Source organism: Oratosquilla oratoria, chromosome 11 (assembly GCF_046742065.1).
Source record: "Oratosquilla oratoria isolate Oo_2021 chromosome 11, ASM4674206v1, whole genome shotgun sequence".
Lineage (NCBI taxonomy): Eukaryota > Metazoa > Arthropoda > Malacostraca > Stomatopoda > Squillidae > Oratosquilla > Oratosquilla oratoria.
Window position 1 is genome coordinate 34,352,004 of NC_134787.1, and position 26,139 is coordinate 34,378,142.

General features: G+C 37.4%; 1 protein-coding gene across 3 annotated transcripts in view; it reads right to left on the minus strand.

Annotated features, from left to right (window-relative positions):
* Window positions 1–1,929: 1,929 nt before the first annotated feature.
* The window catches only part of LOC143029723 (putative RNA-binding protein 18), a 28,687-nt gene continuing 4,477 nt past the window's right edge, over window positions 1,930–26,139 (minus strand). For all 3 annotated transcript variants that reach the window (XM_076192589.1, XM_076192588.1, XM_076192587.1), the window contains 2 exons: window positions 21,872–21,957; window positions 1,930–11,631 (listed from right to left, as the gene is read on the minus strand). In XM_076192589.1, coding sequence (XP_076048704.1) covers window positions 11,385–11,631; window positions 21,872–21,957 — 333 coding nt within the window. In that variant the 3' untranslated portion in view covers window positions 1,930–11,384. The remainder of the gene's footprint in view (window positions 11,632–21,871; window positions 21,958–26,139) is intronic.

Here is a 26,139-nt window from a genome sequence, read left to right on the forward strand (position 1 = left end):
AATAACAAGGTTTCATTTAGTAAATGTGACCATAGATGTTGAGCATTTGATTCAATTATATACACACACATTTCTTGCAATAAAGGGATTTCTATTTAATAAATTAATTTGGTTCAACATAGCAACATCTAGACGTTCTATTTTCTCAATAATCAATTCGTTGGATAAGAGAGGACTGTTTAGACTGGATCTCCATGCACATCATCTTACGCCTTATTAGCTATTTTCCGTTCATATTTTGTGCGAACTAAGCGACAATGCGCTGTCCTGACCTCGCTAACCGAAACAGGTGGCTTCATAATATGCAGGCACACACACTCACGTATATACGAGCGCATTAAAACATGTACACATTTTAAATTTCTAATGAGATGGTGTTCTAACGTTTGTATCCTCTGATAAATGAGATGAATAAAAACGCTTGGCGACAACCATAATAAAACGAAAGGCACCGTCCACACGGAAAGAAGGAACAAAACACGTAGGATTGATCATGCTTTCGGTTAGCACCTAGGATCAGATATACCGTTCATTATCATTATTTCCATGAACATGCATGAATTCAAATTTAAATGTGCCAGTGACGATTTTATGAGGCCGTACGGAACCACACTACTTCCGCACCGAAAAGTTGCCTACTTTTTTCTTTTAATCTGGCATTAGTCGATTCTACCGAGTTCCGTGGCGATTATATATATTATCATAAAAGCTTTCGGTGACGTCTACCGTTGGCATCCGTACTCTTCTACTTCAAGCAAACATAAATTATAAAGTATTTTTTCGTTAACATGCACACACACGAATTCAAAAATAGTTTAGATAAAATGAGATACGAAGACGGGACACACGAGCATAGCTCCCCTTCCCGTAAAATACAACTAGGTAAATACACACACACACACACACATATATATATATATATTTGTATAATATTATATATACACACACATTTTTCTATTAAATCTGCCATTAATTTTCAAGTATAGTTAATATAGTTAACTTCTACTTTCTACTGGTAGAAATCATTCACTAGAGCTGGCGAAAGATCTAGAAACATGTTTGACATCATTTTAACCTTTTGAGGCTTCCCTCAGCTGAATAAAATCTGGCAGCAGACACAGTACTTATGCCATCTGTGGTGAAATGAGGCTGTCTACACATGGCATAGTTGCATTGAAGTATGCCTTGTGTATGTATGTGGGAAATATATAGAAAAGGAACTACTAGGGTCCTGTCTTTTTTTTTCTCACCAAATTTTGCTTTACATTAATTTTTGGTGTTAGTTCAGACTACAGCATGTGTCCTTTTAAGTGACCCCGTGAATTAATGTTATATGTACAGTAAACCTTTATATTTTTCAAGCATGAAAGCTTTTCCAATTTGTTTCCATAACCTAGTGACTCCCTACAATCCAAAACAAAGATATTTTCTGTGTCGGTTTTAACCACTACATTTATTGACCTGAACACATGTCACCATCTTTCTTTTAATGGAGGCGGATCCTGAGTCTAAGCCCTCTCATATGGTTTATCTGTTAGGCTGAGGATCAATTAGGTTGTTTTTGTATTCTTTAAATCATACTTATATAATTCGTATTGTGCAAGTGTGTGACTATGTGTGCATGCATGTATTTACCTAATTGTATTGTCAGGAAGGGAGCAATGCTGGTTGGGTCTCATCTCATATTCTCCAATTTATCATACCAAGCCTCAAATCCATACACAGTTCCAACTTAATCTATATCCTTGAGTTCCAATATATGTTTAGATTTGAATTAATGTGTTGTTCAAGTTTGGGCTATATTACCTTCTAAATGTGCATTCATGTGTGTATTTACAATTAGCACATAACAACAACAGCATGTCATTATGTTCATTACCATCCCAATCACCTTTTTCTAATCAGGAAGAAGAAATAAAAAAAAGAACAAATCTTTAGTGATTATATTATCATTACATACGAAAGTGATGCACAGTGTTATACTCTATTACTACACTAAAGTACATAATGCATACACAAATATCTTCAACCTTTTCTGCATTGCACAAAAAAATAGTTCTTCTGAATACCTGTATATGTCACCATTAATTCTAAGTTAACCAGAACTATTAAGAAAATATATCTTTGTCCAAGATGCTCTCTTACAACATATTTCAAAGATGGAGCAACTACTCGCAAAGAGATTACCAAAACAAAAGGGTTTAGCTGACGAAAACAAAAAGGGGAAATATTATGGATACAAATGAGTCTACTGTTTTTAAATCACAAGTACAACTACTTATGATAGATAAGAGGATTGAAGGATGATTCTTGTAATTCTTCAACTGATGTGAAGATGGACTATCATGTATACATTCAGCTAAAGAAGAGACCTAAAGTATTGGTAGGGATACTCAATATCAACATGGCTATTACATGAAATGATACTTGGAATCTAATCTTAACATGAGGCCATTAGGATGAAGACTGGGTAATCACTTTCTACAACAAATTCAATATTGTGAGCTTTTGATATAATATGAAGCACTGTTTCAAATACAGTATTATAGTCACATTCTACATTTTTGTCTATTATTAGACCCACATGCTCACATACACAATAGAAACACACATACACACATACACACACACGCATACACTGGCTTGTGGTGTAGCGATGCAAACTAAGTCTGCTAACTCAACTGTTCTGAGTTTGGTCCCCACCCAGGGCTGAAAAACATCACAGCACCAAATGTCAGTCCCTGTTCCCTTGGGCAAGGAGTTTAGGGTGTGTGTCAGGTCACAGCATTACCCACAGATCAGGTCATATGAGCAATGGAACTTTCATCCAGGAGGATAACAGCTACTGATTATGAATCCAGCATGTGATCCAAACCATGGTGAATCACTCAATAACAGCTATTGATTATGAATCCAGCATGTGATCCAAACCATGGTGAATCACTCACACACAAGAGCCAGGAGCAAAATTTAGAAATGGGTAAAAATATGATGTGAGTGTCATGGGGTTATACAACTGCAAATGAAACCACTGCTAAATCAATTGTTGCCTTGTGTTTTGCTGACTGGAAACCTGCAGCCTTACACAAGCTGCCAATGGTGGTTTGGCCCTACCACAGTCTCTCTAGAAAGAAACCCTGGATAGATGTCTATATTGTATTATTGTGGGGCTATTTCTGTCACCAGCTGAAGTTATGGGAAGGGGATTCCACATATATAGCTCCTATCCTAAATGCTACAATTATATACATAGGTAACTAAACACACACAAACCACACTACACCAACCATGTCAAACACACATGTATACACAAATATACAGACAATGTGGACCAGCAACCAGTTGGCCTTAATGTCAAAATTACCATTTCCTGGACATGAACATGCATTTGCTCTTGCTATTGTTACAGGTATAGAATGGACTTTGGAGTATCTTACAAAGATGAATATTATTATCAGCTGAGTGGCCTTTCTCAATTATTTCTGACTCTCAAGAAGTATTACACTGCATAACATTGCTAATGAACAACTCGAAACATACTGAGAAAAATCCTCTACTAAAGTTCACAACCATATGGTTTTACAATCTATTCAATACAGCAAAATGTGTAATGAATATACACAATATATTACTACATGTATACATTCATGCATGTGTATGTTAATATGTGTTCATGCTTGGAAGTTCACATACACACATATCAAATTGTATATATATATATATATATATATATATTTATATACACACACACACACAAAGATGAACATATATATACACTTAAAATTGAGTAATAACTAGTGTATACAAGCAGTCCCATGCCTTTGTGATATTCTACTATGGTGAAGAATTAAACAAATATTCTACAGGGGCCACTTTCATACAATAATACTTCCTTTAATATTCTCAACAAATTTACATGGACACTTACTCCAGGGCAAGATATTTATAAAAAATAAATAAATAAATAAATAAATAAAGATAATAAAATTCATAAGAAATAAAAGTAATAAATAAACAAATAGCAATAAAATAAATAAAATATGATACAAGAAAAATGTATGAAATCTGTTTATCACCAAAACATGTTACTCAGAACTCAAAACCAAATTAAAAAATGAAACCCAAATATCTTTCAATAACTACCATTAGTTTCCATTCCTGAAATCACTTACTATTTAATTTTTGGTATGTTTCCTTAATTTCTGTGTTCTACTACAGTACTTACATACCTATTCCTGTGATACTGACATACCAGTGGTATGTTTTAAGAAATTTTGTACAGTTTATTGTATTGTACTGTATATCATTGCTGACAATTCACCAGTGCTTCAATCATTTAAGGATAATATCATACCAATATTGGAGATCCCATTAAAGCCATGGAGTCAGGTGGTTGGTGCGGGGCTATTAGCAGTGTCAGGTAAATTTGACAGACTGGTTTAGTGTCACTACTTGGGAGTGGAGGTCAGGAGCAGAGGAAGATCAAATCTACCAGGCAGCAAGTGAGTTCATAGCAAGGGCATACTACATCAAATTGCCTACCTCGAAAAAAAATCCTTCATTAGGAGGCACTGTCCGATTCCTCTCTGAGAGGGGGATCATGACATTAAAATGAATCATGATACCAAACTACACGAATGTTGGGGGTATTATGTTAGAGGGTGTGTATGGTGAGAGGGGTTACAGTCTGGAAAATATTCATCTCTTGTTGGTTCTCCTACAAGATGCAACATAATTGTTGTTTGCAAAGGGTGGTGAGAAGCATGACAGTTGTTGTGAGGGGTTGAGTTTGGCATTTAAGTAAAATGAGGGATATAATGGGAGGAAATCCACAATGGCAGACAGGGGGTTACCATTGGACATGAGAAAACCAGGAGGGGAAGGGAAGACAAGAATATTTTGTTCTTAAACATGTCAATGCTATTTCAGATCACCTGTTACACTGATGGGAAGAGGGTCATTGTTGTACTTTAGATGGGGAACAATTTCGATGAACACAACATGACACCATAAAAAAAGGGTCAACGCTTCATCCCAAGCTACTTTACCAGCTCATTCATTGCTGGGAATGCTGACATGAAATGGTACCGATCCAAAGAACAGTAATTTGAAGAGGGATATATCTGGATGAGCCATGACTGGCTTTTGTGGACCAGTGAGTAGCATGGATGGAGGGTAGAAATAGTTTCTCCAGCAATGTGCGAGTCATAGGTGATTAGAAAGGATATGGGAGGGGAGTTGAATATACAGTGTAAGGTAGCAAGTATAGCAGTTCAACAGTAAAAATTGAAGCAAAGGATCATGGGGTGATTCTGTCTGTCAGAGATACAACTGCATAACCTACAACCTACTCCACAGTCAGAGCAGGAACTACCTGTGTGGATATGGATGGTGAGAGGATGAGAGGACAAGTGAAAAAGAAATTTGCTGGATATCATATGGTCTTTGGTTTTGTTTTTCTGGGGGGAGGGGGGGGGGCTAACCTGGGGGCCCTCATAGATGTTGTGACTGAATGGGCATTGCCAGTTATTTCTATAGTATAGATAGCAAGTCTGCCATCCTCATGCTGAATGGACGGGCACAGTGTGGACGTCTGTTGTAACCTTTATGGATTGAGGTGTGTGTAAAATTGGGTGGTGGGGGACCTCTTGATGTGAAAGATATTTTTGTGATATCAACGATTGATGAATATCTTACTGGGTAACAACTTGTGTGTATAAATTCTTCACTGGGGTACTGCAGAAAACACCTGTGCCACGAGAATATATAGGACCTAGGTTTTGAAGGGCTATGGATGAGGCAGAGGAGAAAGCTTGTCATCTTTTATTAATTTTGCTTTGTATGAGGGTTTGGCAGAGATTTCACAAATCATCAGGCAGCTATCCAATTGGTGCAGGACAGCAATTTTTGGAAATCACAGGTTTGATGTTCTTGAGGGATGGACCAATGACAAGTATACTTGTGGTAGCTCTGCAAGATTGGTATTTTTCATCTCTCTGCTCCTCATTCTCAAAACCCTTCAACCACCTCATCTCCATCCCAAAATCCAGCTCCAAGGAACGGACACTTAAGTCTCCAGACCAGGCCCAATGCCAGCAACTGTGGGGCTGAAGGTTTCCAGTCAAGAAGACTCAAGGCAACAATATTAGTAGGTTAAGGACCCAAGTAACAGTTGAGGATCAGACCAAGAACTGGTGTCTGTCTTATGAGTGAGGAGATGGTGTCTGTCTTATGAGTGAGGAGAATGTTGCCTAGATGTATAGATGGCACATCTTTGTACTGACTGCTGCTGAAATACATAATTGATTATTCATAATAGTTTTTGCCTAAATTTGAAACCTGCAGCTCCACTATGGTTGGTACCAATCATCAGGTCATTCTATACATGTCACTGAGAAGCCTTGGACAATTATATGTGTTGAGTTAATGTATTTTACCTAATTGTATTCTACAGGAAAGAGAGCTATGCTCGTGGTGACCCGTCTTTGTATCTTGCAACATCTAGTTTGTTCTTGAATTCATGTATGGTGTTTGCACACACTATTTTTTCATGCAATTTGTTCCAGATATCCACTGTGTGTGGAAAGCTGCTTTTTTCAGATCTCTTCTATAACTGTCCTGTTTGAGTTTGTTTTCATGTCCCCTTGTTTTTCTTCTATCCCACTTTCATAAGTCTACTCTATCAAGGACTTCTATGTCTTTCATAATTCTGTAAATGGCCAACAGATCACATCCTTCCCTTCTTTATTCCAGGGTTGGTAGTTCCAGTTTAGACAATCTTTGCTCATATGTTAGTTTTGAAAGTGTTGGGGCCATCTTTGTCATTGCTCTTTGGATTCTATTTTCCTTATATTCTTTTTTGTACTGGGTGTCCATAGTGTTGCAGCATACTCCAATCTTGGTCTTATCAGTGTGACTAGTATTTTCTTTACCATTACCTCATCCAAGTAATTAAAAGCCACCTTTATTGATCTTAGTAAATTGTAGGTTTCTCCAACTATTTTGTTTATCTGCTTGTCTGGGGATATGTCTTTGGTGATGATTACTCCTAGGTCCTTTTCGGAACCAACTTTCTTTACTTCCTTTGCACTGATTTTATATTGTCCTGATATTCTTTTTTTACTTTTTCCAAATTCCATTATACTACATTTCTTAATGTTGAAGTCCACTTCCCACTTCTGACTCCATTCCCAGACCTTGTTCAGATATCTCTGTAGCAATTCACAATCTTTTTCCGTACTTACTTTCTTTTGTAGTTTTGCATCATCTGCAAATAAGTTCATGTAACATTCTACAACTTCATCCATGTCATTTACATATATAGCAAACATTATCAGAGCCAGTGCTGAACCCTGTGGTACTCTACTTATCATTTCTTCCCAAGTAGATTTTATATCTCTGAGCACCACTCTCATTTTCCTTCCATCCAAGAAATCTTCCATCCATGTGGGTCAGTTTCTGTGTCATCAACTTATAAGTGAACTGTAGGGGATGCAGCTCCCATCTGTCAGCTCTCCTAATGTGAAAAGGTAGAGGAAATACCAACTTCATGAAGGGAAATCTTGGGACTGGTCCAGAGATCAAAGCACCCCCTTGAGGTTGCACTTCAAAGATGAAGGTGGGAGTGCTGAAACATTTTGAAGACAGGATTCATGGAGATCATTATGACATTGACCTTGCAAAACTACTAATGACCCTTGATCACTGATTTTGAGTTGGAAAACCTAAACCTATGGATTAAAAGGGTTACAGAGGATATACCCCATTGGAGGTGGTTGATGTGGGCAGAATGAGTTCTGACACAGAATAATGCAGGATACACTATGTATAAACTGGCAGTACTTCCAGGGGGAATTTGTTTTGCTACATTATCAAAGGTGAGGGTAAAGAGGACACTCGGAACACTTCCTTGGGGGCCTCCTTCCAGTTGACACATCTTGAAGCAATTAGGAAAGTAACCTACACCTGTATTGAACAGGTTCAGTATAAAGAATATTGCAGCTGAGTGTGATTATTAATATATGAACATAAAGAGAGAGACTGCAAGAGACCATAAGACCTACACTAGGCAGTTCTACGTCCGTTACCACCTATCATCCCCAGCCAAGTTGTCTGTCTTAAAACAACTGATAGTTTCAGCACTCACTACATGGTTACTACGGCTATTCCATTCTATGACCTTTCTATCGGTAAAACAGTTTTTGCCTATTTCCTTCTTGAATCTAAATTTGTCCAATTTAAATCCATTACTGTGAGTCCCGCCCTGTTGCCTTAATCTGATGACCTCGTCTGCATCCCCCTTGATTCACTCAAACACCTCTATTAGATTACCCTGCACTCTGTGTCTTTCTGGAGAATGTAGATTATGGTGCCTAAGCCTGACCTCATAAGGTATATTCTTGAATCCAAGTATCATTTTAGTCATTCTCTTCTGTGCTGATTCTAGTGTATTTATATCAATTCTATAGGATGGAGACCAAAACTGTATTGAATAGTCAAAGATGGGTCTAACACCAGACAGAGTTTGATAACTACCTCTGCACTTTTATTTGTAACTATCCTAGCAATGAGACCTAATACTCTGCTCTATTCCTGGTGGTAATGCACCACTTCCTGAATTGAAGGTCAGAGCTCACTAGTACTCCCAAGTCTTTCTTGCCCTTAGTTTTTTCTAAAAAGGTGTTACTTAAGCTACATCTGCTTTCTGGGTTGTGTAAACCTATATTCAATACACTGCACTCTGAGATATTTTTAAGTCCATTTGCCATTTCTCCAACCACGTGAGCAAATTTATGATCTTCCGGGTCTCTTCTCTTGACCTGATTAGGTATCCTATTTTAGCGTTGTCTGCAAACTTACTAACATCACTACTAATCCCATTGTCTAAATTATTCTTTTCTCCTGTTGTGTCAAAGTTAGCTTTGACTTAGTCACTACCAATACAGTCCATCAATGGAATGTGATTTCTGTCTCCATTTTCTTTATAATCTTTACAAGCCAAGGCTACTGTAACTTTACAATACAAAGTACACAGTATATATTACTAATAACAATAAAATAGTGCTAATTACTAATATCTTTAAGAAATAAACATTCTATTGTTCATTCACAAGCTACCTGACCATTCCTATAAATTCTGTTGTAGTTTATATTTTTCTCATTTTATGAGCTTTGTATTTCAGGAGGGAGTGAAGAAGATGAAGAAGGTGGATGAGGTTGAGCAAATGGAGGAAGAGGAAGAGGAGGAGGTAGAGGTGGAGGAGGAGGAGCAGTCCTGTAACGTGTGCTGACAAAATCAGACATATTTCAATGCAACATACCTTTATCAATGTTGCATGGAAAAATGTTACATCAATGTACCTGGGTTCTTGCCAACAATGCTGGTGCCAGCTTCAGTTCAAGAAATTCCTAACAACATTTATGGTGGTATGGCTTCATCCTCAAGAATATGGGATAGATGAAGTGTCAACACCTTGGCTATACATGGCAGAGTATTAATGTGGTCCTACGGAACAGGCATCAGGGAAAAATGTCTCCCAGTCTTCCAATTTTCATTCCCATTTATATCCTTAACTCCATTTGGTAGTGCAGCTCTGTGGGACTAACATGTTTCCAGACCAGTTTAGGATCTCTCTCTTTATATACTTCCACTCTCTTCCTAATACTTTTTCAAATACTGGGGGGGGGGGTGTAACAACTGGCGAGCGCTCCCATCTTTCTCCTACAACAGTTAGTAGCAATAGTGGAAGAGTTGCTAGGTCACCTGACACACAATCAACCAACCACTTATTTACAGACTTCAACTCTGGTAGTCAGTATACAGGCATGACCACAAACTGGAATGGAGAATCTGGCTACTGCATGACAGGGTAACCTGTTTCCTCCATAACTGTCATAATCCAGTGATACTGTGAGCTAACCAACAATGAAAATCCCTGGTAACAACAAGAGTTCCACACTTGCACAACATACACACACAACAGTCAAGCACTTCTGATGAGATCAATGAAGAGACCCAAAAACTATTTCTGGTTACCATGGAGCCACAGTTTCTTACTCAGAGAAGCTCAAGGTTGCAACAACAGACTGATATGCAAGTTAGCATAAATGTGAGAGTGATATAGGAAATAGAATGAAAACAAGCAGGACATAAATTACCAGCTAACTATAATTAAAATTCACATAACTAAAATTCCCTGGAGACACATGGGGTGATGGATGGATTTAACAAGATACTTTTTCCCCTATAAATATATGAAATTCTTTTGGCCATAAAACAAATGCCAAATTGCCCTGACATGAAGTCAAAGATTAATGACAATTTTAATACAAAAATCCAACTAAAACAGTGAATCTATCAGTTTCCATTATGGACACAAAAGTTTATTCAAACTTCAATAATAATGCCTTACTGCATTGCTTTTACCCAGGTAATGTGATGAGGGGACATGAATGATCCTTCATCACAGAGATGCTGAGATGGGAAGGTTGGTGTATGAGGGTATGTGCTTTGATTTGGCAAAGAGGGGAAAGACCCTTCAGCATATGTATATGTGCACACATACACAGACATACATATATATATATATATATACCCCCCCCCAACTTTTTGCCATTACCCACTCTGACATGGCTGGGCATACTTCAGTATTTCCTATGAAAACCCTGATCCATTGTTTTAAATTAATCTTAATGGATAGATAAAAAATCATTGAAATTTAAATTTTGTGTTGTATATCTAATATTCCATTCTTCCATACAAATTATATACATATGACTTTCATGTAAAAGATTGGAATTGTAGTTATTCTGAAATAATATAAATCAAATAATGGCATTTACAAAACAGATCTTTTCATGTGGGAAAACAATACTAATGTAATATTTCTATTCCACAATAAATATTTTTTTTTCATTCAGGCAAAGCATGACTCAGCAACCACATAGTTATCTACATGAGATAGGGAAAAAAAATGTTGGAAAAGTATCAAATATCAATACTTCCATTTACTAAATATAAATATTACATATTTCATTATTCTAAGAGAACCCAGTATCACTGGATTTTTAATGCCCAATATGAAAAGGATAATTTCACATGGGAATAGTATTACGAAATATTCTAGTATTACTTCCTTCATGTGACCGTTAAGTGACAGTTTAGGAATGACTACAAAATCCATTGAATGGATCACACAAATTGCTTTCTATGGAGAAATGATTTTCATATTGGAGGAACACTATCTTTGAGTTTATTAACATTCGGAGGCATCATATATTGTGTTTCCTAATTTGATGTGTGTATTTCCTAAATCCCATTAAGCTTTGGTTAATGTGAGAAACAATCTACAAAAAATATGTTAACCCTCTAAGCTGGCAGGATGTTACCGCTTTCCTCTGTGTAATCGATCATATGGATGGCTGGATGTATGCTTAGGTTTAGCGTCTCTTGAACTTCCACTTGACCTTCCCTTTTCATTCTGATTTTTGGAGCTTTGCTGTACATATGTGTATGTGACAGATGTTGGTCTTGAGGACGAAACACCAATGTCTGGAGTCAGCCGGACCTCTGGAGAATTGTCATCAAGCATCTTCAGTTTGGCTTCAAGAGCTGCTATTTTACTCTCCTTGCTATATGAAGATACAAAGTTGTTATTTCCATGAGCAAAACTCAAGGATCAGTACACTTAAAATAATAATAATAATAATAATATGCCTATGCATTCTTGTTTTAAACCCAACCCAGTGGGATAACATATTATTTAATTTCATGTCATGTACCATCTAGTAGAGCTATGAAACTGCTAAAGCATTCACAAACAACCCAACCTTTCTTAACCCCTTTCCATACGGTGCCGCACACGTAGGCGTCATGGACTTAGATCTCGGTGGCAGCAGCCAATGCCAGCCGTACGACGTGTCGTAATAATACTCGCATCATAAAATATAGTCACCGCTTATATCGATCGTTCTCTCTTCACCCGTGAATTTTGATAACCATAGAAAATGCGATTACAAAGGAATTAGAAAGAATGTCATTATGGAGGGGCGACTACAATAAATATAATCAAGACACCGATATGGCAGCCTCGCGAATACACTCGCTCCCCATGACGCCTACGTGTGCGGCACCGTATGGAAGGGGTTAAAATTCTAGGCCTTACCTTTGACATTCATATGATCTTCAGCCAGCACATCAAAATCACATCAAAATCACATACAGTACATACATATACCAATGGCTTTTTCCCCCTTACAAGGGAGCTAGCCAAAAATCAAAGGCATAAAATCCACTCCCACCCATTCCATCCCCACACACTCCACTCCCAATCACCCCCTCCCCACTATCCTGGGTCGGAAGCAATGTAGCAAGACACAGCACATCCACAGCAAGGCTGCTTCATCTAATCAGTGACCCCCACCCCTCTCCATCTCTTCATGCAGAAAGAAGACAGAGAAATCCCTTTGGACTGTGTCAAAATACCATTCATGCTTACTCCCTTGCTCCCCCATCCCCTGCCCACATAAAAAATATGGCAGTAAAAATCAACAAGGAAATTAACCTAAAATCAACTGTGAGCACAGGCTTTGGACAATAGAAGTAAATTTTAATCAGAGTCTGCAAACATCTCATAAGAACCACACTTGACTATGCTTCCAAACAAAAAGGAAAACAAACACAAACTTTACAACTATATTAAAAAAAAAAAAAGCAGAGAATAACAGGATGCACCAAAACCATCCCCAACAGAACACATGCATTCAGAAACCAATATCCTCCCCATATGTTCTTTGCAATATCCCAGCTCCTCAACCCTTCTCATCCATCTTATTACATCACACAAGCACCTGGTGCATGTTACAACTCCCCCATTGAAAAAAATAATAATAATAATAAATGAAATAAAATAAAATAAATAGAATAAAAAAAATAATAGTAAAATAAATAAAAATAAAACAAAATAATAAAATACAATAAAATTGTCCCCTTAGAAAAATCCCTCCCAAGAGAACAGTAGCACACATAAATAGGCTTGATAAGAGAAATGAACTACCCTAGATGATAATAGAGAGCAGGAAGGGGAGAGAGAGAGAGCAGGAGGGAAAGGGAGAGAAAGAAGGAGAAAGGGGAAGATAGAAAGAGAAGTAATGAGTGAGAGAAGGAGAGAGCAGGAAAGAGTGAGTGAGTGAGTGAGTGTATGTGTATTTACCTAGTTGTATTTACCTAGTTGTATTTTACGGGAAGGGGAGCTATGCTCGTGAGGTCCCGTCTTCATATCTCATTTTATCTAAACTATTTTTAAATTCATGTATTGTTTTTGCACACACCACTTTCTCATCTAACTTGTTCCAACTGTCTATTGCTCTGTGAGGAAAGCTGTTCTTTTTCAAATCTCTTCTATAGTTGTCTTTTTTTATTTTCTTTCCGTGTCCTCTTGTATTTCTGTCATCCCATTTTATCAGATTCTCTCTATCAGTAATTTCTATGCCTTTCATGATTCTGTAAATAGCTATCAAATCTCCTCTCTCTCTTCTTTGCTCTAGTGTCTGTAGTTTAAGTTTTTGTAGTCTCTCTTCATATGATAGTTTTGAGAGTGTTGGTGCCAGTTTAGTAATTGCTCTTTGTATTCTTTCAAGTTTTTTTATACATTTTTTTGTACTTGGTGACCATATCGTTGCTGCATATTCCAATCTTGGTCTTATCAGGGTGACTAGGATTTTCCTCACCATTTCTTCATCCAGGTATGTAAATGCCACTTTGATTGTTCTTATTAAATTATAAGTTTCTCCAAAAATCTTATTTATATGTTTCTCAGGTGACATATTATTCATAACAATGACTCCCAGGTCCCTCTCATTTTCTACTCTTTTTATTCCTTCTTCTCCCAAATTATATGATCCTGTTATTCTGTTTTTGCTTTTTTCCAAATTCCATTATACTACACTTTTTTGTATTGAACTCCATCTCCCACTTCCTACTCCATTCTTGTACTTTATTTAGATCTCTCTGTAGTGATTCACAATCTTCTTCAGTTTTCACTCTTTTCAGTAATTTTGCATCATCTGCAAAGAAGCTCATATAGCTTTCAATTCCTTCATCCATATCATTAATATATATAGCAAACATTATTGGGGCCAGAACTGTTCCCTGCGGGACACCGCTTATTACTTCATTCCATTTTGAGTGCTGATCTCTTATCACTACTCTCATTTTTCTTTCTTGCAAAAAGTCTTCCATCCAATTTAGCAATTTACCTTGTATTCCTCCTTCATATTCTAATTTCTTAAGCAACTTCTTATGTGGTACTTTGTCAAAAGCTTTTTTTAGGTCTAGAAATGCACAATCAGCCCATCCATCTCTTTCTTGTATTATATCTATTAGCCTTGAATAGAAACATATTAAATTGGTGACGCATGATCGTCCTTGTCTGAATCCAAATTGCCTTGGATTTAGTACGTTGTTTTTTTCCAAGTATTTTACCCATCTACTTTTGATAATTCTTTCACATATTTTTGCTATTGTACTTGTTAGAGAGACTGGTCTATAGTTGGTAGGTTCTTCTTTATTTCCTCCTTTATATATAGGTACTATATTTGCTTTTTTCCAATCTTCTGGAACTTTTCCTTCTTTTAAGGAACTGCTTATTATGCTATGTATTTTGTCTGCCAGTTCATTCCTACATTCTTTCAGAATCCAGTTTGCTATTTCATCTGGCCCATGCGATTTTCTGACATCAAAATTACCCAAGTGTGTCAATATTTCATTCTTCGTTACTTCTATTTCTTCCATAGGGGGAACTTTTTCCTTCCACTCAATCTCTTCAGGTTGTATATTTTCCCTTGTAAACACTGATTTAAAATGTTTGTTCATAATTTCTGCCATTTCCATTTCCTCAGTGTATTCAACTCCCCCTTGTCTTAATTTCTCCAAGTCTTGTTTGTTTTTCAGTTTATTGTTTACAAATCTGTAGAATAGTTTTGGTTGATCTTTACACTTTTCTATAACATCTTTTTCATATTTTCTTTTTTCCTCTCTGCACTTTTGTACATATTCATTTCTATAACCAGTATATATTTTCCATTTTTCAGGTCTTCTGTCTTTTTTCCATCCGGTCCAGGCTTTGTCTCTTTTGTCTTTTAACTCCCTACAACTTTTGTTGTACCAGCATTTTACATATTCTTTTTCTTGTTTTTGTCTTGGGACATACTTTTCCACTCCTTCTTTGTAAATTTTTGTCAAAATATTCCATTTCTCTTCCACTGATGTTTCTTCTTTGTATATTTCTTCCCAGTTTTCTTGTTGGAAGAATTCTCTTATTTTATCAAAGTTTGTTTTTTCATACATCATTCTTCCTTTTCTATATTGTTCATTTCTTTTCATATATTTTTCTTCATTAAGTTCCAGTTCAATCAATATGTGGTCACTTTTACCTATTGGTGTTTTATATTCAATCTTGTCCACTATTCTAGGTTCAGATGTAATTATTAAGTCTAGCCTCGATGGTTCTTCTTCATTTCTATACCTAGTGTTCTCTTGTATCCATTGTGTCATTGAATGGTCAGTAATCATCTCAAGTAGAGCATTTCCCCATGAGTCATCACCACTCTTTACTGTCATTTCTTCCCAGCAGATTTCTTTGCAATTAAAGTCGCCCATCATAACTATTCTTCCTCCGTCTTCCATTATTTTAGTTAATGCTATCTTTGTGTCCTCTAACATACTTTTATGTTCACTCTCCTCCCATGAGGCTGTTTTCGGAGGCACATAATTGATCACAAATTTTCTGCTCTTCTTATCTCGGTCTTCCACTTCTATCATAATCATCTCTACTGTATTCTTTCCATATATGACACCTTTCACGTTTATATCCTTCTTTGTCAGGAACATAACTCCACCCCCTTGTTTTTTCTCTCTGTTTCTAATCCAATAATTGTATGTATCATGTCCTACACTGTTGGGTGGTAGTGGGCCTTTTAATTTTGTTTCTACAATTCCCATTATGTCCGGTTCTTTTTCTTTCAAATAATCATTCAGTTCATTCAATCCTGTTATCAATCCATCTATATTTGTGTAAGACACTCTTAGTTTTCTGCCACTTCCATTGTGTTCTCTGTTTCCCTTATGTTTTTCTTTAGTATGTCGAACTGCTTTATTTTCATGTTCACTACTCTCCAATAGAATCTCTCTTTCTCTGACTCCGTTCTTTCCTCGTTTTTTGCCTTAGCTTCAATTCTTTTCTGCTTTTCTGCCTCTCTTTCCTCCTTATTCATTTCTCTTTTTATCCATACCTTTTTATATTGATCATTTGTTGCTAGTTTCCCTGTCTTGGATAGAATTTTCTCTGCCGTTGTTTGTGACCTGAATTTAATCTTAATTGGTCTGGTCTTATCTGTACTATATTTTCCGAGTCTGAATTTTTCCTCAATTTCCTTTATAATTTCTGGTTCATCTTCCTGGACTAATTTTAATAAACTGCTTACCCTTTCATTTTCCTCCTTGATTCTTGCGGTTCTATCTGGGTTATGTTTCTCTTCCATTCCTAATATAATTATACATTTCTTTTTGTCAGCTAATTCTCTTACTATATTCTCCTTCTGTCTCATCACTTTAATAACTGAGTCTTCATTATGTTCTTTCAATTGCTGTTTGACTATGTCAGTGAATGAAACCTTATTCCCTTCTTGAGTTATTCTCCAATTTTTAGCTTCTGTAGCTATTTTCTCACTGTTTTCATTACTATTCTTCTTCAATTTCTCATTCTCCTCCTTTACATTTCCTAACTGTCTTTTTAGGTCCTCTACTTCTTCAGTTAAGTTTCTGTTAGCCTTCTCTAGTTGTTCCAATCTTTCAATTCTTTGTAGAATGGAGCCTACATTACCTAACTTACGTTCCAAGTCCTCGATCACCTTATCAACTCTCTCCTCTAGTCTTATCAGTCTGGGGGGGGTTGTGTCCCCCCCACCCTCTTTAAATCCCTGGAACATATTCTCGTCACTTTCTACTGTATTTCTCCTCTCTATACTTCTAATCTTTACATTTTTATTTGCCATCTCGTCATCCGGTGGTCGTTTCAAGGATAACTTCCGCCCGTCTGCCTGGGCCAAGTCCTCCACATCCTCATTATCTTCCATTTCCCCAGTAATCCCTCCCCCTCTCCTCTTTCCTTACTTTCCCACTACCTCACGAGCAATTCCCCCCCCCTACAAATACAAAAAGGCACTTCTCTTTGCGTTGGTATCCTCAATCTGCACTTTTCTTCAGAGCGTTCGTCAAGCCGTCCGTTCGTTGAAAGTGTGTGTGTGTGTGTGTGTGTGTGTGTATTTATCTAGTTGTATCTTACAAGAAGGGGAGCTACGCTCATGGTGTCCTACCTTTGTATCTTGCAGTGTCTAGTTTGCTCTTAAATTTGTGTATGGTTTTTGCACACACTATTGTTTCATCCAATTTGTTCTAAGTGTCCACCCTTTTGTGTGGAAAACTATTCTTCTTCAGATCTCTTCTCTAACTATCTTTTTTGAGTTTCTTTCCATGTCCTCTTGTGTTTCTCTTGTACTAATCCCAATTTAACAAGTCCTCTCTATCAAGTATTTCCATGCCCTTCATGATTCTATAGATGGTTAGTAGGTCATCTCTCTCTCTTCATTGCTCCAAAGTCGGTAACTCCAATTTAGCCAGTCTCTCTTCATATGACAAGTTTGAAAGTGCTGGAGCCATTTTTGTGGTTGCTCTCTGGATTCTTTCAATTTTCTTTATATTCTTTTAGGTACTGGGTGAACATAATGTCACTGCATATTCCAGTCTAGGCCTTATTAGTGTGACTAATATTTTTTTAATCATTTCTTCGTCCAAATAGGTAAATGCCCCTTTTATTGATCTTAGTAAGTTATAGGATTCTTCAACAATTTTGTTTCTTTGTTTATCCAAGTGCAAGTTGTTTGATATAATTACTCCCAGATCTTTTTCAGATCCTACTGTGGCTCCTTAGTTCCAATTTTATATTGTCCTGATATTTATTACTTATTTGTATTTTTTCCAAACTCCATTATATTATACTTCTTAATGTTGAAGTCCATTTCCCATTTCTGTACACCAGTAGCCCTGATAACATAAATAACATCCACCTAAAATTTTGTTTCTTTGTTTATCCAAGTGCAAGTTGTTTGATATAATTACTCCCAGATCTTTTTCAGATCCCACTGTGGCTCCTTAGTTCCAATTTTATATTGTCCTGATATTTATTACTTATTTGTATTTTTTCCGAACTCCATTATATTACACTTCTTAATGTTGAAGTCCATTTCCCATTTCTGACTACATTTCCAAACCTTGTTCAGGTCTCCCTATAGTGATTCGCAATCCATTTCAGTTTTTACTTTCCTCAACAATTTAGCATCGTCTGCAAAGAAGCTCATGTAACATTCCACATCATCATCCATGTCACTCACATAAATAGCAAACATTATTGGAGCCAATATAGATCCTTGCAGAACTCCACTAATCACCTTCCAACCTGAATATTTTTCTCTGAGTACTACTCTCCACTTTCTACCATTCAGGAAGTCTTCCATCCAGTTTAGTAGGTTGCCTTGTATCCCTCCTATGTTTTCCAATTTTTTGTGTGGTACTTTGTTGAAGGCTTTTTGTAAGAAAGTACAATCAGCTCATCCATCCCTTTCTTATATTATATCTATTAGTCTAGAGTAAAAACAGATTAAATTTGTGGTACATGATCTTCCCTGTCTGAACTCAAATTGTCTTGGGTTTATATTATTATTTTCTTCCAAGCGTTATACCCATCTTATTCTTGACAATTTTCTCATAAATTTTGGCTACAGTACTTGTTTGTGAAACCGGTCTGTAATTAGTTCATTCTTCCTTGTTTCCTCCTTTATATATTGGTACAATGTTGGCATTTTTCCAGTCTTTTGGTATTTTTCCTTCTTTAAGTGAGCAACTTATTATGTTATATATTTTGTCCATTAGTTCTTCTTTGCATTCTTTTAGTATCCAGTTTGCAATTCCGTCTGGGCCATGCAATTTCCTAACATCAAGGTTTGTTAATTGCTCCATTATTTCTTTTTGTGTTATTATTATTTCGCTCATGGAGGGGACATTGCACTTCACTTCCTTCATCCCAATACTGTACCTTCTCTCTAGTGAAAACAGACTTGAAGTGATTATTCATGACTTTGGCAATTTCTAGATCTTCTGTGTATTCTGTATTTCCTTGATGTAGTTTCACCATTTTCCGTTCATTTTTAAGTTTACCATTCACATATTTATAGAATAGTTTGGGTTGCTCTTTGCATTTTTTTACAATGTCATTTTCAGTTCCTTTTTTCCTCTCTTTGCACTTTTACATACTCATTTCTATAGTTTATATTTGACATTTTCTAGCTTTTTTATCTTTTCTCCATCTTTTCCAAGCTTTGTCTCTTCTATCTTCCCCTCATTGCATCTTCTGTTGAACCAGCATTTAATGTACACCCTCTCTTGTTTCTGTCTTGGTACACACCTATTCACTCCTTCATTACAGATATCCATCAAGGTCTCCCATTTCTCTTCCACTTTTGTCCCTTTCATGTAGAATTTTTCCCAATTAGAATTTCAAAAGAATTTCTTTAGTTTTCCAAAGTCCACTTCGTTATACATCAATCTTCCTTTTCTGTACTTTCCATTTCTCTCCATATACATTTCTTCTTTTAGTTCAGTTTCTATAAGTATATGGTCACTCTTTCCAAATGGTGTCTTGTATTCAATTTTATCAACATTTTCAGGTTCTGTTGTAAATATTAAATCCAGTCTCAACGGTTCTTCAATACTTCTGTTTCTGGTGTTTTCATTGACCCATTGTGTCATTGTATATTCCATGGTCATGTCCAGTAATACATTACCCCACAGATCTTCTCTGCCTTTCACTCTATCTACCTAGTTGTATTATACAGGAAGGGAGCTATGCTCGTAGTGGCCTGTCTTTGTATCTTTCAGCATCAAGTTTGTTCTTAACCCCTTCCATACGGTGCCGCACACGTAGGCGTCATGGACTTAGATCTCGGTGGCAGCAGCCAATGCCAGCCGTACGACGTGTCGTAATAATACTCGCATCATAAAATATAGTCACCGCTTATATCAATCGTTCTCTCTTCACCCGTGAATTTTGATAACCATAGAAAATGCGATTACAAAAGAATTAGAAAGAATGTCATTATGGAGGGGCGACTACAATAAATATAATCAAGACGCCGATATGGCAGCCTCGCGAATACACTCGCTCCCCATGACGCCTACGTGTGCGGCACCGTATGGAAGGGGTTAAATTCTTGAATAGTATTTGCACACTGTTGCCTTATCTAATTTATACCAGATATCCAACACTCTGTGTGGGGACCTATTCTTTTTCAGATCTCGTCTATAATTATTCTTTTTGAGTTTTTCATGTCCTTTTGTTTTTCTCTTGTCCCACTTTAATAAATCATCTCTATCTAGGACTTCCATTCCTTTCATGATTCTATAAATAGTAGATCTCCTCTTTCTCTTCTTTGTTCCAGAGTTGGTAGTTCCAATTTGGACAATCTTTGTTCATATGTCAATTTGGAGAGTGTTGGTGCCATCTTTGTCATTGCTCTTTGTATTCTTTCTAATTTCTTTATATTCTTTTTAGTACTGGGTGTCCATAGTGTCACAGCATACTCCAATTTTGGTCTTATCAGTGTAACTAATATTTTCTTGACCATTTCCTCATCCAAATAGTCAAAAGCCACTTTCATCGACCTTAGTAAGTTGAAGGTTTCTCTATCTTATTGATATGTTTGTCTGGTGACATGTCTTTGCTGATAATTACTCCTAGGTCCCTTTCCGAGCTCACTTTTTTGACTTCTTCACCAATTTTATAATTCCTCAATATTCTATTTTTACTTTTTCCAAACTCCATTATACTACATTTCTTGATGTTAAAGTTCACTTCCCACTTTTGACTCCATTTCCAGATTTTATCTAGGTTTTTTGTAGTGATTCACAATCTTCCTCTGTACTTTCTTTAGTATTTTTGCATCATCTGCAAAGAAGTTCACATAACATTCCACACCTTCATCCATGTTATTCATATAATATGGCAAACATGATCATAGCCAATACTGAACCTTGCAGGACATCACTTATCATTTCTTCCTAGGTCAAGTATTTGTCTCTAATTACTACCCTCATTTTTCTCCCAGTCAAGAAGTCTTCCATCCATTCCAATAATTTTCCTTTAATACCACCTATTGATTCCATTTTTCTTATTAGTTTTTTGTGTGGTACTTTATCAAATGCTTTTTGTAGATCTAGAAAAGCACAGTCCGCCCATCCATCCCTTTCTTGTATTATTTCTATTAGTCTCAAGTAGAAGCAAATCAAGTTTGTGGTACATGATCTTCCTTGTCTAAATCCAAATTGTTTTGGATTCAGTATATTTTTTTTCCCAGATGTTTAACCCATCTATTTTTGATAACTTTTTTCCTATATTTTTGCTATTATGCTTGTAAGGGAGACCGGTCTGTAGTTAGTTAGATTTTCCTTGTCCCCTCCTTTATATATTGGTACAATATTTGCATTTTTCCAGTCCTGTGGTACCTTTCCTTCCTTGAGTGAGTATTTAATTAATTATCTTGTACATTTTGTCTGTCAACTCATCTATGCATTCTTTTAATATCCAGTGTGAAATAGAGAGTAAGAGAGAGATGGAAAGAGAGGGGGAAATGTTAAGACAGGAAAAGAAAGGTAAACAGAGGGAATGGGAGACAGGGAGTGGGAATGGGAGAGGGAGAGGTGGAGGAGAGGTTAAAAAAACATGTAAATAAAAAAAATAAAAAAAATCATATACATGCTTACCTTACATTTTTAACAGTGGTGGTTTCACCTTTGCCCCCTGTCAGAATGGATGGCGCAGCCTTTTCCTTGGGTTTCTGGTATTTACTCTATATACAGGAAATTACAGGTCAGATGTTAAAATTGTGGAAAGATAAATATTCTATATTCTACTACTGTCTCATGTACTGTGATTTTGACAAATTCATTCTTATTTATACAGATGTTGTTGGTCTGTCCCTCACTGTCAATGAATTATGACACTGGACTTACGGAAAAAAACTGATATCCCTCTTAGGCTTTAGCTAGAGATCCTCCACACCAAATATGTTGTGATCACACCTGTGTAATACCAGAATTGAACTCTCTGTATATATGTGGAAGGCTGTTGATGTGGTCACCTGGCAGAGTGAATATGTGCCATTCACTGTATTATGTACTGCTGGTATGCCAAAATAAAATATAAATAAATCAATTAATCCACTGTCCCTGGTCTCTCTTGCAGAAGACCTGCAGCCTCTTAATGTAAATATCTGGGTGATGAGCAAGTCAATCTTAGGAGAATTGACAACACCACGATAAGAAGGAAATAAGTGATAAAATCTGTTGCCTTGGGTTTCACAAAAGGAAACTCACAGCCAAAAGCAGCTGGCAACAGTCTTCAAGCCCTTCCACAGATCTCTTTGATAAATGTTGGACTATAATCTGTGCTTAAATAATATTCAGACAAACAGTACAGGGCAGTAACAAGAGTAGGGAGACAGCATAACGGAGGGACAGTCAAGAGTATAATAAAATATCATAATTTCTCTATGAATAGAGATTTCCTCTACCACAGACAAAATGATGTGTGGCTCTGGTCCATAGGGGTGCCCCATATAGACCCTAAAGTATCAGCTGCATGCTACTTAGCAGCTTTTAACCCCACAATAGCATACAGCCAATACCCCAGATGGAGAAACACGGTTGATATATTTTCAGCCTAGACCAGGGACCAAATGTCATCCCCTTATGGCTGTACTTCTCGATGGAGAAAGACTGACAAGATTGAAGATGGCTGGTAGGAAGATGACTATCTTGTGACCATCTCACAAAACTGCCACCACCACTTTCATGGAAAGTGAATGCAGCCCTCAAATCCAACCTCCTTCCAATCATCACCACCACCAAAACACAAAGCACCCCAGTTGGCCACAGACACACATACACCAATTACAAGAGAGCAAACTAGGAAGCTTTTACTGAAGAGGCAGAACAACATTTTGAGACACAAAACAGTACACCAATCAAACATAAACACTGCTGTGCACACTTGTAATACAGTCATACAAAATGCAGACAAGAAATACATCCCTAGAGGCAACAAAAAATCACATAACCACAATTTTACATCAGAAATCCAAGACCTCATCAGATAACACAATACACTTAAACAAAGTACCCCCACACTTATCCCTTAGAACACAGAAGACCAAATACAAGCACTAACTACAGATATAAACAACAAAATATATGGAAAAAAAAAAAAAACAGAAAATTGGCAAAGTTTTGTCAACACACTTAATCATGAAACAAACACCAGTAAACTGTACAAAACACTCAACATTACACTATCCAACAATAACATGACATGCCACACAGCAATAACCACAACAACAGTCAATTTACCCTCAAACAGACATCAAGCAAACACACTCACAAATCTTTTTGTACAGACAAGCCATCTCACCCCTCACCCTGATGCCAGACACATCATACAATGTAAGAAAGACTCACACAAACCCAGACTATACACCTTTCATAGACAACCAGATGAAACATATAATCCATAACCTGAAGAACTCATCCACCTGTAGCCCTGATAACATAAATAACATCCACCTAAAACACACTGGACCACATGGCATACATGCACTCACCAACATTGCAAACTACAACTATTCACACAACACTATACCCTACATATGGAAGCATGAGAAAATCATCACCTTCCCCAAACCCAACAATTCCAACATCATGCTCCTCTGCACCCCCTCCAGTCATAGAATGCCTTATACAGCAACTCATCACACCACATATCCCCCTTGCTGAATCACAACATGGTTGGAGACCACTACACTCCACAAACATTCTTCTGATAAACCTCACACAGAGTTTTTGATGGCATCAACTTAGAGAGGCCCCATCACAGAACACTTCTCATACATACATATACCAAGGATTTTTCCCCCTTACAAGGGAGGTAGCCAAAAATGAAAAAGCATAAAATCATTCCCACCCATTCGATTCCTGAATACACTCCACACCCCTCCACCCTCCCTCTTATCTTAGCACCTCCTGGATGACGGGTCATCCCTGCACCTTGTCCACTGCCCTGGGTCAGAAGCAGTGTCGCAAGACACAGCACATCAACAGCAATGCCACTTCATTAAATCGGCGACCCCCCTCTCCGTCCCCCCATGCATAAAAGGAGAAGATGGGGAGAAATCCCTTCGGGCTGCGTCAAATTTTGCTCACACATACTACCTCACCCCTCATCCCCCCGCCCATTCCACCTCATACATCACAACATTATCCATAGACAACCATTCTCCATTCACCCGTCTTCTGTCCTCTCCCGTCCTTCCTCAACAGACATTCCCCTCTTCCCCAAAGCCCCCTTCACCCCATCCATCCACCTCATCCTAGGACGTCCCCTCATGTTCACTCCCTCCCCATCTGCCTTCTCATAACACTAGAAATTAGTAAAGCTTTTGATGCCATCCTCCGTCACAACCTTACAAACAAAATATATAACACACATACATACATACATATACCAAAGGATTTTTCCCCCTTACACGGGGGGTAGCCAAAAAGAAAAAGGCATAGAAACCACTCCCACCCATTCCATTCCCTACATATTCCACTCCCCTCCACCCTTCTCCCTCCCTCTTATCTTGGCACCTCCTGGAGGAAAAAAAAAACAAAAACACGAAAAAAAACCACATGCACAATAATACCAAAACATGGCTGACCAATTATCTGGCAGATAGAAATGTCTGTGTCTCATATCATGGCCAACCACTGCACACCAGACTCATCCAACACCTCAAAAATACAAACCTCTTCCTATGCAGACAACATAATAATTACATGCACACATCATAATGCAGGCAAAGCAGCAAAAATACTACAACCATACCTAAACACACTCAACACCTGGTTCACTGCAAAATAGATTTAAAATAACCCCAACCAAATCTAAAGACACACTTCTCACCAGCTGGACAACAGAACACAAATACATACCACACCTCTATATCAAAAACACTCTTACAACACACACACACACACACACAACCAAGATTCTTGGTGTAACATATGATACACCTGTATCATTCAAACAACACATTACAAACATAAAGACTATATGCACACGTAGACAATGCACTGAAATCAATTACATCTGGACAAAACAAAGAAACTTCTACTACAATATACAAATAATGCACTCAGTGATGAATTATGCAAGCCCCGCATGGTCCCCTAATCTCACTGAGACGTGCCTCCACACCCTTTAGACCATACAAAACAAAGCCCTACAGACAATTACAGGCTGTACAAATACAACACCAACAGACAATCAACACTATGAAACAAAAGTGCTTAAAGTCAAAGATAACTTTAACATGAGAGGCACACAAACACTTGCCACAGCCTCCACAAACACAGGACACCCACTTCACTACATAGCCGAACACCCACACACACCAAGAAACATCAAAACAACAACCAAATACCTATACCATACACATATACTCTCTTCTCTTCCTCCACAACCACCAGACACTAGCCTCCACAAACATAGCCACAATCATATCACTGGCTGCTCCATCAACAAACTGAAAGACACCACATTGCTGATATCCATACCTCTTAACCCCTCTCCCCTGTAAGGATAGAATCCACCTGGCCAGACTGCACTGTGGCCACCATCCAGCAATTCTAATCTACCAGAAGAGGCTGGATAACTGCATTGCAGATAACTGTCCAGGATGTAACACTTCACCCCACATTATACAACACATTATGGAAGACTGCATTATACACAATCATGCACGCAAACAACACAACATACACTCTATAAAGGATTTGTGGGAAAACCCAGTTTTGGCTGTGGCATTGCTTGGGGAGACGGGACTGCTCGGACAGACAGTCTAGGGAACGACAACAACAACACATTATGGAAAACTGCAATGTACACAATCACGCATGCCAACAACACAATATACTCGTACATTCTATATGGG